Below are 17,666 nucleotides of genomic sequence, written 5' to 3'. Positions count from 1 at the left end.
AACTGTATCCCCTTCATTAAAAGTCACATAAGTAAATCCTAATGGCCTTGGTACAATCCTTATGACAAGATTTGTAGTATTGTCTTGCGTTAACAAGAATTGAGTAGCAAGCAGATCCAACTGCAAAGACTGCAATGCTGCGGTGGGTTCCAGAAATCAACTGGAACAGGAGAAAGAAGGTTGTATCAACGCATACAGCGGTTTGATACGCTGGGCATAATCTAGAATATATTTCCTGCCAAAATTCAAGAAAACCAGCAAAGACTGTAATTGTGTGAGGGTAGATGGAGGTTGCAGTTGAGCATATTTCTCCAAAAAGTGGGGTGCCAAACCCCTACCCTCATTGTTTAGTTCATAACTGAGAAAAAGAACGGCCAAAATGGCAATATGGGATTTTGCAAAGTTGAATTTGTAACCTAAAGTTGCAAAATTAGTAATAATGCGATCCACATACCAGATGCATATTCCATTAATTTTCCGTCATGTAAATGTCATCAACATAAGAAAATGCGTCTGGGTTAATTTCATGTAAAATCAACACCATGCGTGCTACAAAATCCCGGGGCTATTCTTATACCCCATATGTAATCTCGCATAGCATCTACGATTGCACAGGACACTGAATGCGGTCAAGTCATGGCCCTCTGGAGCCAAAGTGTGACTGAAAAGTCTATTTAAAATGTCTATTGGTGTTTTGAATTTCTTACAAACAATGTTATTTACTAACGCAGAGCTGTGTTTGTTCTGTACTGCAAAGGTATGAACATGACTATTCAAATGTCTGTAGTCTAAAACCATGCGTTATGAACCGTACCGTTTCAATATAAAAAAAGTGAATTATTCATGGACGAAACACAAGGCTCAATAACACCCTGATATTCCAATTGTCAGAATGTCACTAACAGACGATTTAGCATCACGTCTAATGGGATATTGCGGTTGAGGCTGCAGTGTAATTCGCAAAGGAATTACATGCAAAGGTGAATCCCTATCCCAAACCGCCAGATTGCGATACTACGCAGGAGCCAAGCCAGAGCCCACTCCGAAGCATAAGCTTCTTTAGTTTCCTCTGGGACATATTGAGAGAAAGACGGCTGAATGATATCCTCGCCCCTAGAGGAAGCGAAGACAAAAGGGGGAGGCCAATCAACCTCTGCCAGTAAAATATCATCGGAAGAAGTCAAATTGTCCCAAAAGACTGCATTTATTGTCTGTTTAATGTCTCCTTCAATTTGAAGGTCTACCTTGTAGAGTCTATCAGGGGGAGCTATGCGGGTGTCCATGGTTTCAACAGTAATAAAAGTGGCAGTTGCTTTCACCTCCAGACGCTGGTGGAGTGTCTGCCGAACTGTGGTAACTTCCGCCGCACTGTCGAGGAGAGTTACTGCCCAGCTCTTGTCCAGGAAGATGGTTCGCAACGTCTGGGGCATACTTTGCAGTCAAAGCGCCAACTTTCTTTTTCTGAAACGGGGCTCGATACTGAGGTGGTTCCTCCCGTTTTACTTTTAAGTCATACAGGTGCTGCGGGTCTCGCCTTTCTTGCGTGGACTTGCTTGGTCTTCGATCCTGTCGTCCTCCTCTGCCAAATTGTTGATCCAACGATTCCTGTAAGGAAAGAGGAGAACGGGGATCAGAACCTCTCACCTCTCAGGTGTCTTAATTTTAGAGCGGTCACGTAAATCATATCTACGTTCGTAAGCATCCGGTGGAAGCAAACCAGCACGGAACCTAGGCTTCTGTTGCTGTAAATTTGTGTTCCAGCCCTTCTTAGGAAAGACTGGCCTACCCTCCTTGTCCGGAGGAGGCTTACTTTGTACTTATGTAAATGGTCTGACTCCCATATTATTGCAACCTAGGGATGTGTAGACATCAGCAATAATAATCGCCAACCGTCACTCCTAATTGATGTTAGCCAGAATCATTTTGGAGACAATAGGGAACATTCCCACTAATCTTATTCCTAGATCCAGGACTGGGTCAGGCCCGTGTTAATCCTGTACAAGTTTTAGAATGCTCTATAGAATGCTCATGGAGGGGGTGCCAAAACACAGTGTATACACTGATGCAAACACCGCCCCCCAGTCAGTCCGCTAAAGGGGGAATCAAACCACTTGGCAAACTCATAGTAAGGATCCTGTGTTTCTCCACAGGACTTGTGTGCAGGAAAACAGCTTCAATCTGTTCAATTGTCTGTGCTATCCAAAAGGGAAGATCCTTACGATTCTGAGGACGTTTTCTCATTACTGAGTTCAATTCAAAGATAGCTTTATTCGGTTGGGACAGACAATCATAAAAGCGCACACATAATACAAAACAGTACAGTTCAGAGGTACATATTACTTTTAACAACTATGGAATTAATAAAGGAGTTGGCGAAAAAAGTAAAGTGTGGTGTGCAGATAAAAAACAGTGTCAAATAGCAGCAATTATATTTACATATGGTAATAGGGATTCTAAAAGTGCATTAACTCTTAACACCAATACACTTACATCATACTAAGGAAAAGGAAATAAATAAAGTGCAATCTGCTGTAAACAATATACACCTAAGCACTATGTAATTACATCAAGTATTACAGGAATTTAGGAAGTGCAAAGTGCTCAATGTAAACAGTGGACACATAAAATAAGATATCATTTAAAATTACCCTGCTTAATTTGCACTGCCCATCCTAGACAAAGCTATGTACAAAATAAAAACCACTAAAAAGGATAGAGAGGGGGGCAAACCTTTAGAATACCATGCTCTTTCTGGCCCTGATTGAACAAAGAATAAAAGAGGTGGTGTAAAAACAAATACCCAGCTCTTCCAAAGCCATCAATAAGGACATAGCAGCTTTGATGGAATATACCTCATGTTTTAGGAAGAGCGGTTTAAGATACTTAACTCTAAATGCCAAAAACAATTTACATAAAAGCATAAAGTGCATGGTGCTTTGCTTTGAAGATCCATCACACGGGCACGGGGAGGAGGGATGTTTTTTCATAGTGGGGAATGCGATCAGATGATGCACTAGGCCAAGCCGCATTCTGGTTAGAACAAAACGGTGGGAACTTCTAGTGACAAATTTAAGATATCCTTGAAGACCCATAACAGTATACATTTGATGAAATTGGAATGTTTCCTGATTCAAGATTAAATCTTGCCTTTTTTTGGTCCTATAAGTCAGGAAAGTACTTTTCACTTAATTTTTGGATAAGGACGGGAAATTACTAGGGTCCCCTGTAACCGGTATGTCAAAGATTTCATCAAAGGTTTTAATAATATATTTAAGCCACGGTATCCTACTGGCGTTATCCAACCTTAGGCAGTCGTTTATAATAGCCTTGGTGAACAGGGTCTCTTCCTTGGACCATATAGATCTCCACAACTGTAGCGGTCTCATGGCTAGTAGGTCCAACAAATGATTCAGGCCCACTTCACTATGTATGACTTCCGCGGAGGCAGAGGTTGGATGGCATAGAAGTTTCTTTAAGAAAATATTCTCTTCGATTTGTAACGCCCCACATAGTTGATGACCCCAGATTCCTGCACCGTAAAGTGCCACTGAGGTACATCTGGCTTTATAGATGTCAATAATTTCTTTAACCCGCCGATTACCTAAATTTGCTACAAATTTAAAAACGCCATAGATACTTTTCCTCAGTTTTGCCCTTACCAATGACTGTTCATACTTCCATTCCCCAACTGATGAAAATGAAATGCCTAAATAGTAGAATGACTCCACATTAGTTATTTTGTTGCCCTCTATAATGAATGGTCTCTGATTTCTATATTTCCCACCACACACCATAGTGAATGTTTTAGTTTTATTAATCAGTAGTCTCCTGTTCTTAATAAAATTAGCAAACCCTTCAATTAGCTTCTGGAGCCCCACCGGTGTTCTTGATAACAGAACGGCATCGTCTGCATAGAGCAGAACTGGTGTCTCTTTGCCATCCACCAGGGGGCAGTCCACAGGGATCTTTTTGAGGGCCTCATCCACTCCATTAATAAATAAAGTAAAAAGAAGGGGGGCCAGCACACAGCCTTGATGTATCCCTCGTTTAACTTTAAAATTTGACCTGACCTGACCCTGGTCTGTGAAGGTCGCACCACCCGCCGCGCGGCTCCCCCTGAGTGCGCCCGGTCTCCCTGCCTGCCCCGCTCGGTCGCCGCTGCCCCTGTGGCATAGGTTTGTTCTTTCCTTGTGACTGCCATGCCCTGTGCTGTTTTTCCTCTGCCTTGTGACCTGATCTGTGTTCTTCGTTGACTTGTCGTTCCCTGTGCTTGTTGTGCTTGGTTTACGCTTCCTTGTGCCCCTGATCTGTGCTCTCCGCTCCTTGCCCTCTCGTGACCGCTTTCCCGCCAGTACCCCCTCCCCGCTCCCTGCCGCTGCTCCCCTGCGGCCCTGCCCCCTTCTTCTTCTGTATCCCGATCCCCGCGCCACCCCGCTCCCGCCTCCCAGCTGCTCCTCCCTCCCACCGCACCACACATGGTAGAGTCCACGCGTACGCGCAGCGGGCGCGCCGATTGTGCACCGAAGGCGCATCAAAGGCAAGCCCGTCTACGCCCGTCCGCGCCTGGACCGCGCCCAGCGCCAGGACTCCTGGTCCTCGTCTACGCCAGCGCACCCGACGAACTTACGACGCCGCAACCCTCCACGCACTCAATGCTGGCCGGAACCCCGCCTGCTACCAAGCCACCCCGAAACGCACCCACGGACCCTTCACCTGCCAAGCCTGCCAATTCACCTGCCTCCGAACCTGCACCGCACCCGCCACGCCAAGCGCCAGCAACAACCACCTCAAGTGCATCCTGCTCAACACCCGCTCCGTCCACAGGCACGCCGTCGAACTCTGGAACCTCCTCGACTCAACATCACCAGACGTCGCCTTCCTCACAGAAACATGGATGAACGCCTCCTCAGCCCCCGACATCACCATAGCCATCCCGGAGGACTACAAGATCACCCGGAGGGACCGCGTCAACCAAACCGGAGGAGGCATCGCCATCGTCCACAGAAACACCATCCGCATCACGACCAATTCCGACGACACCCTCACCGCCGCCGAGCACCTTCACTTCCAGATACACACCGACCCCAAGACCACCCTCAGAGGCACCCTCATCTACAGACTCCCGCCGGGACCACGCACACAATTCAGTCCGCACACCCTCACCTCCACAGACTACATCCTCCTAGGGGACCTCAACTTCCACCTGGAGAACAACAAGGACTGCAACACCGGCACCCTGCTGGATAACCTCGCCAACCTCGGACTCAAGCAACTGGTGAACACCCCCACCCACTACGCCGGCCACACGCTCGACCCCATCTTCTCCTCCACCAAGCACATCTCCTTCAGCCACTCAACCGGACTACACTGGACAGACCACAGCTGCATCCACTTCAGCTTCAGGAGAACCACGAGCCACCACCACCCGCAACAGGTTCCCCGCAGAAGCTGGAGTAAGATCACCGCCGACCAGCTCACCACCGCCCTCAGCCAGAACCCGCCCACCAACACGACGGACCCCAACAAAGCAGCCCGCAACCTCACACAGTGGCTCATCAACTGCGCCGACGAACTCGCACCACTGAAGAATCCTCCCAGCAGACCCAACAGCAGGAAAGCCTCGTGGTTTACCAACGAACTCAAAAACTCCAAGAAAACCTGCCGCGCCCTTGAGAAAGCCTGGCGCCACGACCAGACAGCAGAACACATGACCGCCCTTAAGAACGCCACCCGCAAACACCACCAGCTGATCCGCACCACCAAGAAGACAACATTCAAAGAACGCCTGGACAACAACACCCACAACAGCAAGGAACTCTTCAGCATCGTTAAAGAGCTCTCCAACCCCAGCGCCTGCAACAACGACATCACACCCTCGCAAGACCTCTGCGACTCACTCACCTCGTTCTTCCACCGCAAGATCGCCGACATACACAACAGCTTCGGCGCGCAATCCACGGATCCAACCACCGAACCAACGCCCCCCACCACCACCCTCTGCACCTGGACCCCGGTCAGCAATGAAGACACCACCCGCCTGATGAACACCATCCACTCCGGCTCCCCTACCGACCCTTGCCCAAACCACATCTTCAACAAAGCCGACACCATCATCGCACCCCAACTCCGGAACATCATCAACAGCTCCTTCGCATCCGCCACCTTCCCGGAGAGTTGGAAACATGCCGAACTGAGCGCCCTCCTGAAGAAACCCACCGTGGACCCCATGGACCTCAAGAACTTCTGCCCCATCTCGCTCCTCCCCTTTCCAGCCAAAGTCATCGAGAAGACCGTCAACAGACAACTCTCTGCCATCCTCGAGACCAACGGATCCCTCGACCCCTCACAGTCCGGGTTCCGAGCAAACCACAGCACCGAGACCGCCCTCATCGCTGCCAGTGACGACATCAGGTCCCTGCTAGACAACGGTGAAACTGCTGCCCTCATCCTCCTGGACCTCTCAGCAGCCTTCGACACTGTATGCCACGCACCCTGATACAGCGCCTCAGCAACACCGGAATCCAAGGAGCGGCCCTGGAGTGGATCATCTTGTTCCTCGACGGAAGAACCCAGAGAGTCCGCCTCCCCCCGTTCAGATCCTCGGCCACCGAAGTCATCTGCGGCGTTCCGCAAGGATCCTCACTCAGCCCCACCCTCTTCAACGTCTACATGAGCCCTCTCGCAGCCATCGCACGCCAACACAACCTCAACATCATCTCCTACGCCGACGACACCCAGCTGATCCCCTACCTCACCAACGACCCCGCCACCGCCAAAGCCAACCTCCAGGAAGGAATGAAAGACGTCGCGGAATGGATGAAGCTCAGCCGTCTGAAACTGAACTCAGACAAGACCGAAGTCCTCATCCTCGGACCATCTCCCTCCGCCTGGGACGACTCCTGGTGGCCCCCTGCCCTGGGCACCGCACCGAAGCCAACGGACCACACACGCAACCTGGGCTTCATCCTGGACTCCTCCCTTACGATGACCAAGCAAGTCAACGCCGTCTCGTCATCCTGCTTCAACACCCTGCGCATGCTCCGAAAGATCTTCCGGTGGATCCCCACCGAAACCAGGAAGACGGTCACCCAGGCCCTCGTCACCAGCCGTCTGGACTACGGGAACACCCTCTACGCTGGAACCACAGCCAAACTCCAGAAAAGACTCCAGCGCATTCAGTACACCTCAGCACGACTCATCCTGGACATCCCTCTCCACAGCCACATCTCGGCCCACCTGAAAGACCTGCACTGGCTCCCCATCAACAAGAGGATCACGTTCAGACTCCTCACCCACGCACACAAGGCTCTCCACGACACAGGCCAGAAGTACCTCAACAGCCGACTCACATTCTACACACCCACCCGCCAGCTCCGTTCCGCCAGCCTCGTCCTCGCCTCCGTCCCACGAATCCGCAAATCCATCGTCGGAGGAAGATCCTTCTCCTACCTGGCAGCCAAGACATGGAACTCCCTCCCCACTCACCTACGGCTGACCCTGGACCATCTCTCCTTCAGGAAACAACTCAAGACCTGGCTGTTCGAGCAGTAGCGACCCCCCCTCCCCCCTCAGTGCCTTGAGACCCTAACGGGTGAGTAGCACGCTATACAAGTTCTATTGATTGATTGAAATTGGCGGTGCATTCCCCATGTTGACCGTACCGGACTTTCGCTGATAAGTTTTCGTACAGTCTAGCTAAAAAATAAATGATTGCTTTTGGTGCCCCAAGGTTAAGTAAACGGGCCATAAAACACCATGATTAACCAAATCAAAAGCACTACTTGAATCAACAAAACATAAAAAGAGCCGCCCCTGTTTAGCTTTGGTGTATTTTCCTATTAGAAGCTCCAGGTTAATGCTTTGTTCCAAAGTACCTAACCCCTTTCTGAAGCCGCACTGGGATTGGGCTAAGATGTAATTGTCCGAGACCCACTCCTCCAATCTGTTCAATAGGACCCTGCTCATCATTTTGACTGAGGAGTCAAGTAGAGAAATGGGCCTATAGTTCTGTACCTCAGATTTATTACCCTTTTTGTGAATTGGGATAATTACGGATTCCCCCCAGGTGGGCGGACATCCCTCGGTCACCGCTGCATTGAAGACCAGGGTACGTATTGGTCCCCATAGCATGGGTAGGGATTTATAAACGTCTATAGGGACGCCGTCAGCTCCTGGTGCTTTTCCCCCCTTACTATTGTTTATGCCTGTCAAAACCTCCTCCAAAGTAATTCCTAGGTCAGTAATTGGCCATTTGCTTGGCGATATTATTTGATTCAATAAAATATCCTCAGGGTTAAAAATACTAGAAAAATGGTCCACCCAGTCGGTGGAACTTACGTGGGTCAGGAGTTCCGGGACAGAGTCATCTTTAAGGAATTTACTATTCACGGTGTCCCAGAATAATTTATGATTGGCAGTTATTGCCGCAAGGTCGAGATTATCCCAAGCTTCTTGTTGCAGTTCAGCCTTCCTGCGTCTGACATTGCACTTATATTCAGTTCTAAAGCTACGAATAGCTGAACTATCCCTGGGTTTAGATGACAAGGCTAATTTCAACTTATTCAATTATACCGTGCAAGAACGGTCAAACCATCCCCTATCATGTTGTTTTTTATTGGGAATAGGCTTAGTAAAGAGTTCTGGGATTCGATTGTTAATCAAAGTAAAATTGGCTAGTGTCTCAGTAGGTTGGATAGTTAAGGATAAATTATCATGGATTTCATTTCGACATACCTGGACTATTTGTTTTGTTAATTCAGCCGAATTTTCTCCCTTCCACCTAATTCTAGTGCCATTGGGGCTTGTTGGCTCGATATTATTATAACAGTACCTGAATCAGTCATCTTATTTCCCCACACAAACAGTTCCAATGTAATTGGATTATGATCGCTTATTGGTAATACGACAATCTGCGGGATAGTACATAAGTTAGCAATATTAGCCGAAACCAAAACATGGTCTATACTACTCTCGGAGGATCTTCCTGTAAAAGTCGGGGTATCCTTCCCATTCGCGTCCTTAGCACATTGCAGGATTGCCAGATCAAATTCAATCATAAAAGTGTTTAAGGTGTTACCATATGTACAATGCGAAAAGTGTAAACAATTGTCCCCTGCATCAGATAAGAACCCGCATGCTTTGGACATAGACAATGAACATAAGGACAGATTGAAATCCCCCAACCAGATCATGTTCACATTGGTAGAATCCATGTTAATCAATTTACATAAATCATATCTCAAATCTGTAACCAGACTATGACGGGTAGAGTTGAAAATATTATTGTAAAAATTGATCAACAAAATAACTGTGCAAAATGTCCTACTACAGTGCTGTTCATGACTTTAACTGGAAGGATATTTTTCAATAAAATTAACAGGCCCCCTTTAGCTCTGCCTGACGGTGAAGGTAATGTGGGCAGGTTATAAGCCGTATATCCATCTACAAATATGTCTATAGTGCTCCATGTTTCTTGGAGGCACACTATATCATATCTATTAATGAAATCCTTCCAGACTGGCATATTGATCTTATTAGCCAGGCCGGCCGTATTCCAAGTTACGATTGAGAAACCACCCCCTTGGTTAAATAACACAGGGTTATCTATGGTACATTTACTGACTGGAACGATGGGAACTACTGGTGACATTGGTAGAATCCCCCTCAACTACCATAGCAATACTTTTACACACTTCCTCCTTATCCATGGTTACTTTCCTATTTATAAAATCAATATTTTCTGGGGTTGACCTAAAATTTACAGGCCTAGTTCTTTGTAACCTGGACTCTGATGGTACTTCGATGGAACAGTAATTATTTCTACTTTCGGTATCAGGGGATCTAAACTGGACATCCCCCCAGACTGTTGAATGGGGGTCAGTCAGTCGTTACAGTCCAGTGTGCTTAAAGCTTGGTACCTGTTAGATAATAGGGGCGTGTGACGGGTATCTTGAGTAATGATGTTGTTAGGTCTACCGGGTTGAAAGTTCCTCCCTCCTAAGGAAGTGTTACCAAGATGTTTATAGAAATATCCAAGTGGGTAGAGCGAGATAGATCGCTCTGGACAGGTATTCCACGTGGCTCTCTCAAGGGACGTCTGTGCCCAGGTTGGATTTTTAAAATTAATTATTACGCAATCCCCTTGCATGGTTTTTCTAGATGAACCTATCCACTGAACCCTTGTGGTCAATAGAATTTGTTCCCCCTGGTCCACAGGAAAGTCACAGTGGTCATATAGCCAATGGAGTACCTTGTTCTTCAGGGAGCCATGATTTTCCGTTTGCCCTATCCCCAGAGGTGGAACTTTAACCATGACTGCTACATAGGGACTGCAGTCTGGCGGCAGGTTAATCACGTTCTGCTCTTTCTGTGCTTGAGGTCCTTTGGGCTTATTTACGAATTGGGATCTAATTGACTGCCCTTTGTTATTAGGTTGTGAAGTACTAAGTTGTGCACTCCCTTTAGTGTTTGGGTTAACAGGGTTATCCTGTGAGAGATTTATCAGGTTACTTTGTGCTGCTGTTGTCGCATTTGGGGTGTTTGGATTGGGTATAACCACTACAGGTGTTTGTACCAGGGATACAGTACCCAAATCCCTGGTTTGGCTAATCCGTGGTTTCATGAGGGTACTCAACTTCTCGACTGCTAAACTTAGTGTATCTAATTTCATTACCAAAGGTTTAAGCATGGATTCCAATTTCTGGGTTAATAAGGAAATAATATAATTAGTAAAATCATCATCTATATTGGTGGGGATAATACTATTATCGGTGGTCTTGACCTGATGGCGAGTTAAAGGCCCCTTTCTTGATTTACCATTGTTCCCTGATTTAGCTTGATCTTTTCTACAATTTCTTCTCCTTTTTGGTGTAGGGGGGGCACTAGAAGTAAGGGATTGCGATTGCTCATCCTGCAAGGATATATCTTGCGAGGGCAGGGGGAATCTTGAATAGCCTGTACTATAGGAGCCTCACAGTGTGGCTTATCTGGGGCAACGATTGCCTCCAGTTCCGGTATAACCTCAGACCCGGAGGTAGCCCCCAGTGATAGACGACGTTCCGCCCTTGATATTTCCACATTAATGGCGCTTACAGACTTGATCAAGTATTCATCGATGGTCGGGCCATGGTTAGGCTTGGGTTTAGGGGTTTTCTCTAGTTTCTGTTTCGACATAATCAGCCAAAAATACCAAGTAATCAGGCGAAATATCTAGAAAATGGCCCCACAAAACCTGCTTGAAAACAAACCAAAACAGGGATAATTGTAGTCAAATAAGTGCTTTAAACTGGTGACTCAGCCACTAAATTTAAATGGCTAATGCCCCGGTCCCAATATCCGTGTGCAGAGTCATCTCGGTGCCCTAGGTCGGAGAAGGTTAATAGGGTGGCCCAGCCCTGCCTCGGACTGTCGCGGACGACCGCAAACGGCCCCCCCCTGGTCCCACCCCTGGTCCCGGGCTTCTCCCGGGCTTGTCCAGCGCTCGTCCTTTGAGCACCTCAGGGCACGGAAGTGGGCGGAGTTGGGTGGGATTACCAGCAAGGTGTCCTGGGGGACGTAGTCTCCCCGCTCGGCAGCCACGTGGTGATTTAAAGCAGCGGCGGCGGGGGAGACTGATGGCAGGACGATCAGCAAACAGGTAGGGATGAATGTCACACCAGATTTGACAGTAAATGCCCCCAATCAGAATGGGCACCTCCACTGCATCGAAAAGCCCCCACTTATCCTCGGCAGGGCCACCGCCCTCTGTATCGGGGAGCTGCCAGTCTTTTTTTTTTCATGCCGTTACCTAATTATCCATGATGAGGCGAAGCAATGAATGAAGGGCAGCGTTCGTACGTTCGTGCTGCAGCAGCCGCCCAGACCTCTCACCCCTCGACCTCCGTCTCCGGCGTGTAGCGCTTCCAACAATCATACGCTGTGGAGTGTCAGCCAAGAGACAACGCCTTGTGGGGAAGGAGCACTTGGTTTTGCTTGTCGCTCGGACCAGGACCTGGGAAACCATCGTTAAGAACCGCGGGAGCCTCAGCCTTCCACACGGACGCCAACAGAATCCACCATCACACATTACTGAGTTAATCATGACGAGACTAATCACAAGACCTCTGCCTTGCAGAATCCCCCATCACACATTACTGAGTTAATCATGACGAGACTAATCACAAGACCTCTGCCTTGTACAGGTGCCGGGGGCGCAGCTCCAGGCAGAGCCACCTGAATTGAACGAGAAATATATTGTATGACTCGCCGATAGAGTTGAGTCACTTGTGCATAGAGCAAGAGAAGCTCCTCTACAGAAATATTGAGATAGTTTGGATGTGGTGTAAAACCAGTCAAAACCGGTTAAGCAGCCCCATCTATACTTAAGGGGCCCATACAAACAAAAGAGATAGGGTGAGGAAGGGCGCCATTAAACGAAATAGTATGCTTCTAGGACATCAACGGAACTTCAATCATCGTGTATGGATGATACGCTGCCGGAGGAGCAGCGACTGTGTAAGCATGAAAAAAATTATCATTTGCATCAACTGCGGGAAATGTAACCCAGGAAAAGGAAACCTCAAAGTATGCTGGATCAGTCTCAACCACCATGATAACGTTAGCCCCCCCATTGAGGAGCCCATGCAGTGTCAAATGTTGTGTTACCGCCACCTGGCTATGTGCCAGAATCACGCCCGGTTGTGCCATATGCTGTGGAAATGTTGAACAAAATGGTAGAGCAAAACAGGTCTAAAAAACCTTATAGGATTCAAGCTTGAAAAACCTACAGAAACAGTAACCAACAACTGCAGGAGGCCAAGCCCTTCCACCTCGGGCGTACCCATGAAGCGGCAAAGGGGTAACGTGGATGAGCAGAAGCGTTACTAAGGGGTCTCATGAATAAGTATCAGACCAAATATTGGTGGCGCCATGTTGCAGGGATTCTGCGCAAACACAGAACTATGCATAGGATTATGGGACCTTAGTATATAGGGACTGAGTCGTCCTACTACATTAGCACCCATAAGCCCGGGACCAACTAGGTTTAGTGTCTCACTTGCCTTCCTACTCACTCACAGAGGAACAAGTGATTAGACACCCCAGAACACAACACTCCCGACTCTCTCAGGAATCGCGGTTGCAAGACACACCCTTTCGCTCAGACTCTTTTACTCGTCCACAATAAGATCTGACAGAGACACTAACAAGTTAAAAATATTTATTTTAACTAACATGCTCGAGTTTGGAGTATTTGTGCCACAATTAGCAGGAAAATGCATAACACAAATACGGTCAGCATAGCAAGTAATCAGTAAATCCTAAAAGGAGCTGTTATAGTGAAAGACAGCGTAGCCTAACCTCCCTGTCATTGTCTACAAGCAAGATTAATATATATTAGCAGATCTCTGGCCGTTATTTACTTACCCCGTACCTCAGTCTACAGATGGTAGATCTACATCATAGGTGCTGTCATGCTCATATCCCTGGAAAGGTCCCTCTCCAAGTGTCTGTTACCTATCCTTGTATTCCCATAAGACCAGAGTATGTATTCCCAAACACCAGCTGCATCTGTATGTTTTGTCTAGGAGCTAGGGCTTGACCAGAACAGAATAACAAGGGGCATTGTTGACAGACCTTGCACACAAGGAGCAGCCTAAATCCCAGGAACCTGCAGTGCATGAAAAATAACTGTAGGTTCTTGAGCCGGAAGGTTCCCCCAACCACGACCAGGAGCTGGTAAGAAGATCTGACCCCAGACATGCACCCCTCTACCTGACGCCCCACGGCCTTGGGTGGCCCAACCGATAGTGCCAAGCCAACCCCCAACATCCCAACGTACTTCTACAAGTGGTTGTCGCACCCAGAAGACCTTCGTCCCCGAGCCTGCAGTGCTTTTGCAAACTGGAGACTCCCCATTGAAAGCTACAGGGCTTCCGACGCCAAAACAGCACTCTGCACCCGGCCGCCCCAGTGCAGCTGAGGGTGCAACTATTGTGCTGGCCTAAACCCCCATTTGTCCTGAGCTTAAGTCCAGGAGCTTTTCTCCCACAACCCAGTGGCCTGCTCATCAGCAGCTACCAACCGGAGGCCCCCTATCCCCCATTGGATACATTTGGGCCTCATCACTCTGCACCCAGCCGCCCTAGTGCCGCTGAGGGTGTAACTAGAGTGCATCCTTGACCCTGGGGGACCCCTGAGTCTAACCCCAGATTACCAACTCCCACAACAAAGTACTTACCTTTGAATTGTTAACACTATTTTCCTCCCTAGGATAACATTGACTGTTTTTCTATGAAAAGTTTCTAAGTGTGGAGTTAGAAAACCTAAAGAAATTCTTTAAAATTGTACTAACAAAAACGATTTTACTTACCTGTTTATAGGAAATGTCCCAGTGTAGTATCAGGTATACTACACTGGGTAAGAAAAGTAATCTCAAAAGTAACTTACCTGTAATTTTACCAGAAATCCCATACAAAGTATATGTACTGTATTCTGAAAAGCATTGCAAGTTATGAAAAATAAACTCATGTGGTAATGTGTGCAAAGCAGCAGGTAGTCTACAGCATGCTTATGCCAACATAGGGAAGACAACAATGTCCCCATGGGTCACGTGACAAAGTATCCCCTCTCAGGTATCCATCTCAGGAATGACTCAGTGTTGTTGGGTTAGGAGTTCACTGCACAAATCTCTATAATTACATTAGTAAGTGCTAGACATCCTAAAAACATTAGACGGGTGTCGTATAAATGTGAATGCTCCCGGTCGTCAACCATATTGGGTGTGCGTAAATACACTGATGTTCTTTCTGTTTTATTTATTGAATATCTAAAGCAGCTTAAATAAGTGCAGTCTATTGTTTACATATGCACTGCTAGCTAAACCAGCATCAAACACACACCGATCATCTGTCTTGAGAAGCTCTGCCATATTTGGCTATGTCTGCAGTCTTTGTCTCCCCACAGTTAACTGCAACTTAAAGCGGCTGCAAGCGATACGGCCACATTGCAGGCATACGTTATATACATTAGGGAGGTCTGCTAACAATTTGAAAGTTGTCAAACCCTTTTTATGAGGATGATGCACATGTATAAGCCAATGACGTGTGTAAATAATCTGCCAATAGGGGTGTGAGAAAGTGCCCTCTTTCTGCATGGTTGCCCCCACCTTTGTCTGAATTGCTGATGTGCTTTAACTGAGTGTGCCCTGGGCTCCCACTAACAAGGTACCCAGGGCCTATGTTCTTTCCCTAAAACGGTACTGAAGCCTAAACCCAATTGGCATCTCTGGCCACATGTCAGCCCCTGGTAAATGGTACCCCCGGTACCCAAGGCACTGTGACCAGGGAAGACCTCTAAGGGTTGCAGCACTTATTGTGCCACCCTTAGAGGCCCTCTAACTTTACACACACACACACTGCCTTTGCAGGCTGCGTGTCTTGGTGCAGAACAAAGTGAAGAGTCGACATGGCACACATCCCTGTGTGCCATGCCTACAACCCACTGCCCTGGCATAGATCATTCACCCTTCTAGCTGGGTGCACTATAACAGTGGTGAGGGTACAGGTGCATGAGCCCTGTACCCCAACAGTGTCTAAGCCCATTCTTAAGACGTTGTAAGTGCAGTGCTGCCATTAAGAATATATGGTGCTGGGAGTTTGTCATTACGAACTCCACAGCACCATAATGGCTACACTGAAAACTGAGAAGATTAGTATCAAACTTCTCAGCACATTAAACCCACACTGATGCCAGTGTGGGAATTAATGAAAAATAACACAAAAGGCATCTTGGAGATGCCCCCTGAGAACTAACCTACCACTCGTGTCCGGACTGAGTGGTTGCTTTCAGCTGCCACCACCAGAAATGTTTCTGGACCCCTGGGTCGAGAGGCTGCTGCTCTTGGGGGCCTGAAACAATGCACATCCTGGAGCGAGGAGCTAAGCCTCCTCCCCCAGGATATGCAAGGTCCACCAAGAGGAAGCTTCAAAGGCTAGCCGCCTTTGTGAGCTTCCCCAGGCCACTTGCTGCTTTCAGCAACTGATCCCCACTGGTTCTGACCCCCACTTTGGGTGGGAGAACCGGCGGGAAAAACAAGTGAGGAAGAGAGGTGTGCCCCCTCTGCCAACTCCACCCATTAAGTAGGGGAGGCGAGGTGAAGCACACCTCTCAGTCCCCGCCATCTTGCAGATGGGAGGCACACAGCCAACGAGGGAAAGGCATATGCCTCGCTCCCTCTGGAGGGTGGCATAATAGAGGGTGTACCCACCCTCGGAAAGGGACCCTTTGGTCCCAACCTTTTACCTATCTGTAATGCCCCTAAATCTAGTATATGGGGGTCACTCCTGAAGCTTGCTTCCTCAGACAAGAAACCACAAGAAGAAAAGAAGAAGAATGCATCCCTGAAGGTTGCTTCCTCAGACAAGAAACCACAAGAAGAAAAGAAGAAGAAGGACCGAACAGTCGTGCCGAAGCTAACAAGAGGAAGACGCCTACTGACTAGGCCCCAGCCCTACCGGCCTGCCTCCCCCACGAACCTGCTCCTGCGAAATCCCGGTGTGTCCTGCAGCCAGCAACCTCAAAAACCCAGGAGGACCTGCCTGCCTTCAACCATAAACATACCGTGAACACCGGATTTGTTCATCTCCAACCTCTGGCCCCGGACGGACAGCGCAAATCCACCCCACTCTGCACCCGCCGCCCATGGGCTGAGCTCGAGTGGGCAAACACCACGAGGAGGTCTCCCCAGTGATCCTGACCTGAGATCGGGCGATCCCCGACTTGCCTCAAGCCTCCAGCCGAAGCCTGCAGCCTATAGCCGGAAGGTTCCCCCAACCACGACCAGGAGCTGGTAAGAAGATCTGACCCCAGACATGCACCCCTCTACCTGACGCCCCACGGCCTTGGGTGGCCCAACCGATAGTGCCAAGCCAACCCCCAACATCCCAACGTACTTCTACAAGTGGTTGTCGCACCCAGAAGACCTTCGTCCCCGAGCCTGCAGTGCTTTTGCAAACTGGAGACTCCCCATTGAAAGCTACAGGGCTTCCGACGCCAAAACAGCACTCTGCACCCGGCCGCCCCAGTGCAGCTGAGGGTGCAACTATTGTGCTGGCCTAAACCCCCATTTGTCCTGAGCTTAAGTCCAGGAGCTTTTCTCCCACAACCCAGTGGCCTGCTCATCAGCAGCTACCAACCGGAGGCCTCCTATCCCCCATTGGATACATTTGGGCCTCAGCACTCTGCACCAAGCCGCCCTAGTGCCGCTGAGGGTGTAACTAGAGTGCATCCTTGACCCTGGGGGACCCCTGAGTCTAACCCAGATTACCAACTCCCACAACAAAAGTACTTACCTTTGAATCGTTAACACTATTTTCCTCCCTAGGATAACATTGACTGTTTTTCTATGAAAAGTTTCTAAGTGTGGAGTTAGAAAACCTAAAGAAATTCTTTAAAATTGTACTAACAAAAACGATTTTACTTACCTGTTTATAGGAAATGTCCCAGTGTAGTATCAGGTATACTACACTGGGTAAGAAAAGTAATCTCAAAAGTAACTTACCTGTAATTTTACCAGAAATCCCATACAAAGTATATGTACTGTATTCTGAAAAGCATTGCATTATCAGTAGTCTTACTGTAATCAAATCAAAGAACATTTACAATTGCAATTCAAACTGTTTACAAAGTGC

The 17,666-nt window shown here is 48.1% G+C and overlaps 1 protein-coding gene across 3 annotated transcripts in view; it reads right to left on the bottom strand.

The window, feature by feature from the left end:
• Positions 1-17,666, bottom strand: part of YLPM1 (YLP motif containing 1) — a 1,323,976-nt gene that overhangs the window by 32,477 nt on the left and 1,273,833 nt on the right. For 2 of the 3 annotated variants that reach the window (XR_013600905.1, XR_013600906.1), the window contains exon 21: positions 1,470-1,605. Coding sequence is in view for 1 of the 3 variants with exons in the window: in XM_078659899.1 (XP_078516025.1) it covers positions 1,320-1,605 (286 nt within the window). In the remaining 2 variants the exon portion in view is untranslated. Of the gene's footprint in view, positions 1-1,319; positions 1,606-17,666 lie in introns of those variants that run through there. The other variant, XM_078659899.1, reaches the window with a different exon arrangement.

Source organism: Lissotriton helveticus, chromosome 9, assembly GCF_964261635.1.
Source record: "Lissotriton helveticus chromosome 9, aLisHel1.1, whole genome shotgun sequence".
In the NCBI taxonomy this organism is placed as follows: domain Eukaryota; kingdom Metazoa; phylum Chordata; class Amphibia; order Caudata; family Salamandridae; genus Lissotriton; species Lissotriton helveticus.
Note: the sequence above shows the minus strand (reverse complement) of the source record. Positions and strands in the feature narration are given on the sequence as shown.